This window comes from Cucurbita pepo, unplaced genomic scaffold (assembly GCF_002806865.2).
Source record: "Cucurbita pepo subsp. pepo cultivar mu-cu-16 unplaced genomic scaffold, ASM280686v2 Cp4.1_scaffold000192, whole genome shotgun sequence".
NCBI lineage: Eukaryota > Viridiplantae > Streptophyta > Magnoliopsida > Cucurbitales > Cucurbitaceae > Cucurbita > Cucurbita pepo.
The window spans coordinates 179796-191227 of NW_019646459.1; the positions used below are offsets into that span (position 1 = coordinate 179796).

Below are 11432 nucleotides of genomic sequence, written 5' to 3' on the forward strand. Positions count from 1 at the left end.
AAAAAAAAAAAAAAAAAATATATATATATATATATATATATATATATATATATATATATATATATAAAATAAAAGAAAAAGAAAAGAGAAGGACTAGAAATGCCCTCTCCTCTCTCGTCTCGTCCATCCTGCATTCTTTTCCCCGTTTTTTCATCTTCCATCGTCCTCGGTAGTCATTTCTAGTTGCCAATTTCTTGACTGAGGTTAGTTTATTTAATTCTTCTTCCTTTCTTTCTCCCTTTTGGTGGTGTTGAGCTGGAGGGTGTGTTCTTTTTTTTTTTTTTTTTTTTTTTTTTTTTTTTTTTTTTTTTTTTTTTTTTTNATGATGGAGATTAAGAGCTGCAGTGTTTGAAATATATTTTTATTGTTTTTGGTATGAAAATGATATGTTTATCGTTGAAGATTTTAAATCTTAGCAGAAGATTCAACTTTCCATTTCCCATTTGTGTTGGTTTGAAGACATTTTTAGTAGATTTATTGCAATCTCCAGTGCATGCGTTCTTTCAGAAGAAAAACAGAAATGTTGATGGAACCATTATGTATGCAAGTTTAGACCATACCAAGGTTGGTTTTCTGAGGGTGAAATTTGACCTTTATCTGGTGGAAGAAGGCAAACAACACATGTTCCTGCCTGTTTTAGAAAGGATAGTCAGTTTTCTGGGAAATGATCAGAGACTCTCTCCAAATATGAGGAAAATGTGTGTTCCAAGCAGTTTGTGGCTGGAGAGTCATCCAAGGTGGATGCAAATACAAGAGGTGTTGGGGAAGACATCAAAGCCAGATGAAAGTAAAAGCAAGCAATCTGTTAGAAATTATGCAGAAGTGATGTCTTCAAAACGAGGTGCTTCTCGTGATTTAAATGCTCAAAAGATAAAGATGAACAAATCTTCCTTTTGGGTAAGAAAAAAAAAAAAAAAAAAAAAAAAAATACAGAAGTGATGGGAATGAGTTTCAATGATTTTTGTGGGGTTCTGGGATGTTTGCTCCACTGCCCATGGATGGAAGTAAGACCAGCATTGGAAGAATATTTTCAATCTAAGATTGTTCTTAATCCTTTTATGGATCACAAAGCATTTGGTGAAATTAGACGACAGCTTCTCTAAAATGAAATTTGATGGAAAATGGAGATTCATTGGAAACCTTCATTTGAAAATTGAAAATTGGGTGTGTAAATGCTGTAAATGCCATTTTCATCCCAGGTTTATCAAAGGGTATGGAGGTTGGATTGTTATAAAAAATTTATCTTTGCCATTTTGGAACGATGTATGCTTGAAGCAATTGGCAAACACTTTTGGGGATTAGTCAGTATCTCTTTCCAAACTGTGGCTTTCTTCTGGTGGAGATTGTGGTCACAGATAAGAAGCTTGGTGATTTTTCTCTTCGTTTTAGGGATATTGCTTCATTAGTTCTTCCAAGCTTGGTCCATAGTGATTTTAAGTTAAAGGATTTTGCTAACGAAATTGATTTAAAAGGAGTTTATAAGGTTATGGAAGATGAAGAGTTTTCTATTGAAGGTGAAGTTGAAACAAATCAAGTCTGGACGGAGACATGTTCGATCTATAACCTGTAGCTCTGGTACCAAATGATTTGTAAATCCCAGCCAATTGGATCTAAGAACCCTTATGAATATGCAATTCCCTAGATCATAAATGCTAGAACCCCAAATCAAGATGATTTAATCCCAAGGAAGAAGATATACCAAATTTACATGGTAGCAATATCTAGTATAAAGAAAACTTGTTTCTAAACTCAACATTTGAAATACTCCACAAGATTGCTTTATCAAGACTACTTGAATGACTTTTATATGCAAATCTAGTCACAAGAAATGCAAAGGAATAAGCTCATGACCTAAAAAGCATAATTTGCATTTTTCATTTTAATCTCTAAAAATCTCCAAAATCTTAATGGTAAAACAGCAACATGAAGGACTATTTAGCCTTGAAAATGAACCCTAACCTATAGTCAATTGGAAGATTGTAACTCTCATGCCCATCATAATGGTCACTAATTAAATTATAACTCCAAATATAAAAAATAATACTTTAAAACTGAAAAATACAATGAGATTTAATATTTCAATCAAGTAACCTTTGTAACCTATCCAATCGAAGAGTAATTGAAGTCCACTTGAGGCAGTTTGAAGTAGCTTGAGTTCTAGTTACAGAAATGAAGCTTGATTTATTTTTAATGAAAGATGAGTTGTAATTGAGTTCAGTTTATGCAACTCTATTTTGTTGTCAACTTGGGATATGTAGAGTACAATCTCGTCATCCACCTTTTAAGTCCTTGTGGCATGATTAAGAAGTCTTATTTTGTATCAATGGGTCTGATATTAATATTTGACATTCCGGTTGATTAAATAGTCTGAGTTTGTGCAGCCCTTGGTCGAATGTTTCTAAAACATGGTTCCATTTGAAAACATTGCTCATTTTAAATTGGAAAATGGGAAAAGGATTCTATTTTGGGGAGGTTCACTGGTTATTTAACTCTTTTTAGAGTATTGCTTTCCTCGGTTATTTTTCTATTAATTCTACTCGAAATGGTTGGGTTGCTTTACATTGGGATGTTCAAATTAGTTCATGGCACATTACATTTCGAAGAGCTTTGAAGGATGAGGAATCTGGATATTTACGGACTTTTTTGAGTAAACTTTCTACTGTTACTATTGGTTGAAAACTCTAGAACCTGGTCACTTGATCCTTTAGGTACATTCTCGGTTTCATCTTTGTTTGATATTCTCAAGTCCGTTGGAGAAGGAGCTTTATAAGTCCTTATGGAAGTTCAAATGCCCCAAAAGAATCAACATTCTTTTGTGGGTTATGCTAGAAGTTACCCAAGTGTTGCAAAGAAAAATACCTTTCAAGTCCATTCTGCCTTCAGTTTGTTCTTTATGTTTCTTGGCTGTTTTTGCTTTGTTCAAAGTCGAGTGGGTATTCCATTTTACGCTGAGGAACAATGTCGTGCATTTACTTACTGTTCTCTCACTGAATTCCAAAGCTCATTTTATTTGTGCATAAATGCGGTGAAGGCAATTATTTCTGAGTTATGGATGAAAAGTAATCAAATAGATTTTCACCACAAGCAACTTTCTTGGTCCGAAAGATTTGAAGCATCTCGCCTTAAGACCTCTTCCTTGTGATATCCCACATTGGTTGAGGAGGAGAACGAAACATCCTTTATAAGGGTGTGGAAACCTTTCCCTAGCAGACGCGTTTAAAGCCTTGAGGGGAAGCTCGAAAGGGAAAACTCAAAGAGGACAATATCTGCTGGCGGTGGGTCTGGGTCGTTACAAATGGTATCAGAGCCAGACACTGGGCGATGTGCCAGCGAGGAGGCTATTCCCCGAAGGGGGTAGACACAAGGCGGTGTGCCAGTAAGGACACTGGGCCCCGAAGGGGAGTAGATTTGGTAGGGGTCCCACACCAATTGGAGAAAGGAACAAGTGCCAATGAGGACGCTGGGCTCTGAAGGGGGGTGGATTGTGATATCCTACAGTGGTTGGGGAAAAGAACGAAACACCCTTTATAAGGGTGTGAAAACCTTTCTCTAGCATACGCATTTTAAAGCCTTGAGGGGAAGTTCGAAAGGAAAAGCCCAAAGAGGACAATATCTGCTAGCAGTGGGTCTGGGCCGTTACATTCCTAAAGTTCCATTTTGGATCCATTTTGGATCATCTTGCTGGTTTTTCTACCCAAGATATTTATCTTAACTGGAGTGCATTTTTATATTGTTCATAATTTTTTATTTAGTCTTTGAATTGTAGTTTGGATTTTAGCTTGTTTTCATTTATAGTAATTTCTTGTAGCTCGGTTTTTAGCATGGTTTGCTCATGTTCTGTTATTATTTTGTTCAGTCCTTTGTTGGAGTTTTTATTTTGAGCATTAACCATCTTTTTCATTATTTCAATGAAAAGTTTGATTTCTTGTTGAAGAAAAAAAGTATTCATGATTCTGATTTAAATGATTTAAATGATTAGTAATTGGGTAGAAAAAATGGGTTGAGTTTATGTAGTCCGAGGTTGAATATTTCAAAGCCCTCAATTAGTAATGATTATATTAATTATATTAATAGTACTACGGTATATTTATATATTAATAGTACTACGGTATATTTAACTGGACATTTAATGCGGAATTTACTCTAATGAATCCCTATCATAACTTCAGCATTAATTTCCTACCTCATTTATTTTTTTAAATTCGATGGTAAAAGAAGAAAAGAACACACAGAAAAGAGAAAAGCATTACAAAGAAAAGAAGAAAAACATTACTGAATTAAATCTGTCGATGGCTTATTAAATATAAATATGACTCATTAAATATAAATATGACTCAACCTATGCTAACCTATATTTTATTAAATGTCAATACAATTCAATATATACTTGCAAATATAACTCAACCTATACTAACCTATACTATTAAATTTGAAATGCGAATTTATCATATGCATGTAACGGTCTCGGTGTTGTGATGCCTTTGTTAGCCTTACAAGGGCGCCTTGCCTTTATCTGAAAAATGTAGTAGCACGAGGTTTGAGTATTTAAGAATACTCAGTAAGTGACCCCCTATCGGGATTGTGATGCAAGAACATGTGAATGCAATGACGGGACCTATCATAACAGTCTATTTTCCTACAGTACTATCCTAATGGGCAGCTTGGATGTGTAATTCATTTCCTATACACGGCCCACAAGTGTGAGTATGGACCCACCAGTCGGTTCGCACACCGTTGAGCCCCTTTCCTTGTCGGGCGAGCATGCTCTGGTGGGTTCACACTCACACGTGTGGGCCGTGTGTAGAGTATAAAGTACACATCCAACTGCCCGTTAGGATAGTATCATAGGAAATAAACTGTTATGATAGATCCCGTCATTGCATTTGCATGTTCTTGCATCATAACCCCGATAGGGGGTCGCTTATTGAGTATTCTTAAATACTCAAGCCTCATGAATATATTCTTCAGATAAAGGCAAGGTGCCCCTGTAAGGCTGACGAAGGCACCGCAACCCCGAGACCGTGATACATGCATGAGATAGATTCGCATTTCAAATTTAATAGTATAAGTTGAGTTGTATTTGCATTTAGTAATAGTATAGGTTAGTATAAGTTGAGTTGTATATGTATTTAATAAAATATAGGTTAGTATAGATGGAGTCGTATTTGTATTTAATAAGTCATACGTTAGTATAGGGCATATAATTCAGTAATGTTTTTCCTCTTTTTTGTATTTGTTTATTCCATGAGGTATGAAATTAATGTTGAATTTATGATAAAGGTGAAGTAAATTCCACGTTAAATGTCCCGTTAAATGTTTTGCAGGAGCTTCAGGTAAAATAGGGAAATTTAGGGTCAACGACAATTGGTTTGTCAAAATCCACCGTAAAGAAGCATTACTTTTAGCAAAATCCATCAATTGGTCTCGGACTTTTTCTTTAAAAGTTTTGGGCTCTTGCGAACCATATTCTTTGGAGAACATCTTTGACTGCATTTCAACGACACACACCACAAGTTGAACTATATTCTCCTATGAACTATTTAAAGTCTAGAAAAGCAGCTCCCAAATCTTACCACCTTAGGTGTAACCTAGGAATAAATGAGATTGTTCTTCATCTGACAACAAATCAAATCTATCGAATTATTGAACACCATTGTAGGGTATTTTAATGGGATTCTGGTCGCGGTGTGTGTTTTGTATAAGAAACAGAGGCATTAGCAAAAGACAAACTATACGAAAACTGGAGATTAGATATTCCCACAGAATTCAAATACCAATTCTCAACAATGTTTTTAGTTTACCTAAATGGGCCAACCAAATGAAACGTTTCTGTCTTCCAGCTAGCCTTTAACCAAGATTTGTTGATACTAACACGATGAAAATGTTGATTCCATATGATGAAAGTTTTCTCACCTAGAATTTGACGGAAAAATTGCCTAAAGAATTCAATCAGACTTCCATCATTTGGAGCGGGTGGGGGACAAAAGAAAAAAGATTAGTTGTCTGGTAACAGTGGAATTAATATTTTGGGTTTTGTTTATACTTGAAGAAATGATAGTGGAGAGATGATTGACTCATTTTGTTTATAAACAAAATAAGTGTTTTCTTTGTAGTTAGAGCTTTCTTGTTCCTATTTAATAAATTGCTTCTTCTTTACCTCCAAAACTTTTGTAGGTGGAGCTTTATGCTGACTATGACATAAAGATGCTGCTTCCTTTCCTTCGTAGTAGTCAACATTATACGCTTGAGAAGGTTAGAATTTCTGTTTATAGTGGTTATTCTCCGTCTGTTTATGACTTTGTGAACATTACAATCTCAGGCACATGAAATTTGCATTAAAAAAAATCTTTTGAGGGAGCAAGTCTTTATTCTTGGTAGAATGGGAAACGCAAAACAAGCCCTGTCTGTCATCATTGATAAATTAGGAGATATCGAAGAGGTACTTCCCTTCTTTCAGATAGAAACTTCTCATTTCCATTTGAAATCTCTTCACTTTTGAGATCAGGTTAAGACTTTGTTTTAATCATGGACAGGCAGTGGAGTTTGTTAGCATGCAGCATGATGATGAACTTTGGGAAGAATTAATAAAGCTATGTCTTCACAAGGCTGAAATGGTATAATGGACGCTCTTTGCTTGCATAAATTGCCATACACTGATTTATTTTAAATGATTTGTCCTCCATTATTCACAGGTTGGTATGTTATTGGAGCACACAGTTGGTAATTTAGATCCTCTTTATATTGTCAACATGGTTCCCAATGGTTTAGAGATACCTCGGTTAGTTTCAATTTCTGCTGTTATCATTGCTTTTTACACATTCATACGGCTATTATTTATCTAGTTATATTTTTGTAATGTGCTTATGCTCTCATTCTATATGATCTCTTAAGCTGGCCAAGTTGTTTATTAGTTGATTGTTGAGACATTATTTAGAGTATAGGAGGGGTACATATAAGAACTTATACCACATTCAAATGAGAGGGATCAGAGGCTATGCAAGGCAGATTAAGAAAGTCTTCAAAGAATTGATAGTTACTACCTATACCAACAAGATGTATTTTCATTTTCAGTGGCTCAATCATAGGAACTCCAAACTTAACTGTGCTCGGCTTAGAGAAATCTATGTTGGGTAATCTCTAAAAGTGAACGATTGTTCACACAAACCAATCGATCCACAGGCTATGCAAGGCTTGGTTAAGAAAGTTTTCAAAGAATTGATAGTTACTACCTATACGAACAAAGTGCATTTTCATTTTTGGTGGTTCAATCGTAGGAACTCCAAACTTAACTGTGATCGGCTTGGAGCAAATCTATGTTGGGTAATCTCTTAATAGAAAGCATATAAGCGAGGAAAAAACATGTTGAAAGAGCTTGAGTTGGTTTGTGTGAACAATCGTCACTCTTAGAAGCCGTTCATACAAGTAGGTAGGGTGACCAGATCATAAGAGTTGCAGGAGAATGCCAGGGGCGTCGGATGGTTGATTTGAATTTTGAATCCTAGTCCGAATCTCCGGCTTGAGGCATTACACATTAAAAGTGCTTCTACTTTTTAAAAAAAATTATTACCATTTTTTTCATTTGGATCTAAATATGATCTAAATTATTTTCATTATTTCTATTTCAGGCTTAGGGATCGGCTAGTTAAAATCATTACCGACTACAGGACGGAAACGAGTCTTAGACATGGATGTAATGATATTTTGAAGGTATTTTCATGCTAAACAAATTTGTTGCATCACTAGAACTGAACCTTGTGCTTGCGGATAGTAAGTAATGGGTGATTTTCTACAGGCTGACACTGTGAATCTATTGGTTAAGTACTACAATGAGGCCAGACATGGAATTTACTTGAGCAACGAAGAAGATGAAATACGTGGGAAAAGAAGCGAAAATAAGATTTTTCAATCTATTCAGGAATCTGTGAGTGCTAGAATGATGGAGGTCAAGTCGAAAACTCGGGGAGGCGCTCGATGCTGCATATGTTTTGATCCCTTTTCTATACAAAATATGTCAGTCATTGTGTTCTTTTGCTGTCATGCATACCATGAGACTTGTCTTATAGAATCTACTTCCAATCTTGATGCTAAGAAAGGGAGTGGAGAGACTCGGCATGATTCGACATCGGACTTCGATTATGATAACGGAGAATTTGAGGACGACGATGAGGATGATACAGATGCGGGCGGTCCTAGAATGCGTTGTATTCTATGTACTACTGCTGCTTCCAAGAGTTGAAAGCACTTTGTATGCATATTTGGGATCATCATGCAGGTATGTACAGGCTATCTATCTACGATCCCTTGCTTGTATTGCCATTTATATTTCTTTGTCGATGTTCATATAATTAAAGATAAGAAGATTTTGTTTTGATGGTTGTAGTGACTTTTTTTTTTTTTTTTTTTTTAATCAGACCGATTAAATCTCCCACAATCATACCACTAAAAAATTTTGAAAGACAGCTCGCTTGATGATGATGAAGATGAAGACTCTTTTAGAGCTTGGTGTCAAGCCCGTTAGAAAACGTTTGATCTTCCTTGCAATAGGAGTACAAACATATAGCACTACATATTCATAGATTATCTAAAAACAATCTTGGATTCAAGTAAGGCACCGACTAAGAGAACACAACGACATGATTTTGCACTAGCTAGCTAGTGATCAATGAGGCTTGATAGCTTGCTAGTTTTCACCAAGGTATTACGCTCATACGTCCAATCCCTATGAAAAAAGTTGTCTTGCAAGGCGTAGTTGGGCAACAGCATCATTGATATTCATTCTTTGACTAGGAACTTGAGCAGAACATGCAGCTGCTACACCGAAATGGAAAACGGGCACTCTCTAATTCTTGGTGATTGATTAGCCTACAGCATAGCATTATTGGTACTGGTTCCCTCCAGTTCATGAAGGCTAGTTGTGGGATCTGCTATTGTCGATAGTTAACAATCAAAAGTTAAGTAGAAAATACGTCAACCGTGTCGAAAATGCGTAAGAACATAGTTCAGCATATAACATGTTCCTTTGTTCCTCTAAGCCATACAAAGCTCTGGAGTTACATAAATACAACAATCAGCGACTCAATAAACTTTACATCAGTCCTAGACACATGATTTGGTTATCACTTCCATGATCATCATCTTTGTACCATCATGAAAGTTGATATCCAAAATGAAACACTTGATTGATCAGAATGGCAGTTTAATTCCAAATGAACCATCAGCTTCACCTAGCGCACAAGCTGCGGGGTGATCGACCTCCTCTCTCGCTGCCAATTTCATCGTCAATTTCATGTGAATCTAGACAGAGTCCATTATTATTGACACTCATTTCAGAACTAGCGTTGCTGCTCGTGGCAAGAGGGGAGTCTGAAACACTGATATTTCTGCTTCGAGATGGCCCAGACCGTACGCTATACATTGAAGAAGCTGGAATATTTGTCATCAATGGGCGTAAATTACCTGGAATGCTTCGTCTTATATCCTGCTCAAGAAAAGTGTGCATAGCGTTAAACAAGAATATGCATTGAAAAGAAATCCGTGTGTGAGTTTGACATTGCCTATTGATCTTTTCACTTTCTACCGACAGTGAAGTTTATCCAAGAATGACGATAGAAAGGAAAAATAAAAATTCCCTTCCACAACAAAGATCCTTTGAGAACAAAATAGATACATACCATGTGTCTTATTGCCATATCCAGAGACTTCTTAGATAGTGTTCTCCCAAAGCCAGTGCTATCTGGTGATGAAGACTTCCCAGACAGATTCCCATGAGGTGAATGTTTGTCATCTTGCTTGGGAGGGACCAATTTGCGCATGCTTATAACCCTTTCAACCATTTTCGTCCCTATTAATACAGGGCTTATGTTGTCATTAGCTTTAGAATGCATACGGTTAATTGCAGGGACAGAACCTCCACTGAGATGAATACTTCCATTAGGTGCACGTCCTCTAGACGGAGAGCAAGATTGTCTTCTTGGCCTACCATTCGGAACAGGTTCTACAGAAGAAGATCGTGCACTGGGTGCTCCAGGCCGACCCCTTGTGGCTGAAAGTGGCCTTTCAGGAAGTGATGTTCTTAAATTGGGTGGAGCATCGAGTGAGAAACCAGGCATCTCTGAAGGATTCCATGGTCTGGATTTTACTGTTGGGGAAGCTCCCCTTGATGGTGCTTGATTCCTTGACGCTGTTGGGGATGGCCTTGAAATTGATGATGAAGACTTGACTAAGGAAACAGGTGCACTTGGTGCACTAGATGGTGTGGATGGCCGACGAGTTGGAGTTGAGGCCCTTGATGTGGGCTTAGCTGGAGGTACAGTAGGTCTGGAAGTCGGGGTTGATGATCTTGCTGTTCTTGTTGAAGTAGAAGATCTTGAAGGAACTGAGGACCTAGCAGACGAAACCGTAGGCTTACTCATGGTAGCTGTTGGCTTGGCTGAGGCAACTGCCAGCTTATTAGAAGTTGCTGCAAGCTTAGCCGAGGAAACTACTGGTTTATTTGAAGGCAAAGTTGCACGGGAAGTAGGCGTTGAGGATCTGGAAGTTCTAGATGTTGTGGTTAATGTAGGGCGTCCAGTTGGGGTAGCAGGTCTTGATCCAGGACCTCCGGATGATGAAGGACGACGTGTGCCTACACTTGAGGAGTTCAATCCTGGAGAAGAAGTTGCTTGTTTTGGGACCAAGTTGCTCCTCGTAGTAGTAGGTTCTTGTTGGAGATTTCCGAGCTGAAACCACAAAAGGAAACATATTAAAAAACAGAGAAAATTAATAACACAACAAAAATAACTGCTATTGAAATGTGTGAGGAATATTCAAAATTATCAGATACGAGCATAAGATTGAAAAATTGTTAGGTGTCATTCTAAGCGTAAAATTCCAAGCAATTCAAGAATGTAGGCCGGTAGATTTTCTCTTGTCTATAAACGAAAGATCGATCCGACTTGCTCTGTAGTGAACAAACTATGACAATGGCATAAACATACTTGGGAACAAAAACATCAAGCTTAATATAATCATCTACCAAAGGAAGAAAATAAACTCTTTTGCCTGTCTTGAGTGATTTAATTTCATGATGAGACAAAGTGCTGAATTCCAGCTTTTTCCTACTGAACTTCCCAAGAAATGAATTTCCACAATGAAACGACGTGGAAGGTTAAAAAGAACTCTTTAACAAGTATAACTATATCTATGTTTTTAAGAACCAAAGATACTCAAATCTCACCATGTTCTTCAACTTATTGAAGTTGAGACTTGAGAGAGAACTTACTCTAGATTTCAGCACATTGGATCGACCCATTGGAGTAGCATGTCTCATTGAGACCCTTTCTGAGTCTGGTTCCAAAGATGGAAAAAGAGGAGTTCCAGGAGGAGTTAGGAGCCTGAAAAGAGATCAACCTCTGGTTAATTTAACTGGTTCTTCAATTCGCACGAAGTAAAAG

General features: G+C 37.0%; 2 protein-coding genes across 5 annotated transcripts in view; one reads left to right on the plus strand and one right to left on the minus strand.

The window, feature by feature from the left end:
• LOC111784364 (vacuolar protein sorting-associated protein 41 homolog) overlaps positions 1 to 8404 on the plus strand; it is a 23928-nt gene extending 15524 nt beyond the window's left edge. For all 4 annotated transcript variants that reach the window (XM_023665083.1, XM_023665085.1, XM_023665084.1 and 1 more), the window contains 6 exons: positions 6175 to 6252; positions 6320 to 6439; positions 6534 to 6614; positions 6693 to 6778; positions 7626 to 7707; positions 7793 to 8404. In XM_023665083.1, coding sequence (XP_023520851.1) covers positions 6175 to 6252; positions 6320 to 6439; positions 6534 to 6614; positions 6693 to 6778; positions 7626 to 7707; positions 7793 to 8236 — 891 coding nt within the window. In that variant the 3' untranslated portion in view covers positions 8237 to 8404. The remainder of the gene's footprint in view (positions 1 to 6174; positions 6253 to 6319; positions 6440 to 6533; positions 6615 to 6692; positions 6779 to 7625; positions 7708 to 7792) is intronic.
• A 533-nt stretch (positions 8405 to 8937) lies between these two features.
• On the minus strand, positions 8938 to 11372 carry LOC111784359 (mucin-5AC-like; the record flags this gene model as incomplete). Its single annotated transcript, XM_023665078.1, is given in 3 exon segments — positions 8938 to 9478; positions 9672 to 10718; positions 11261 to 11372. Coding segments are annotated over 3 exon segments (1417 nt in total), but the record flags the coding sequence as incomplete, so codon positions are not given.
• Between the last annotated feature and the right edge of the window lie 60 nt (positions 11373 to 11432).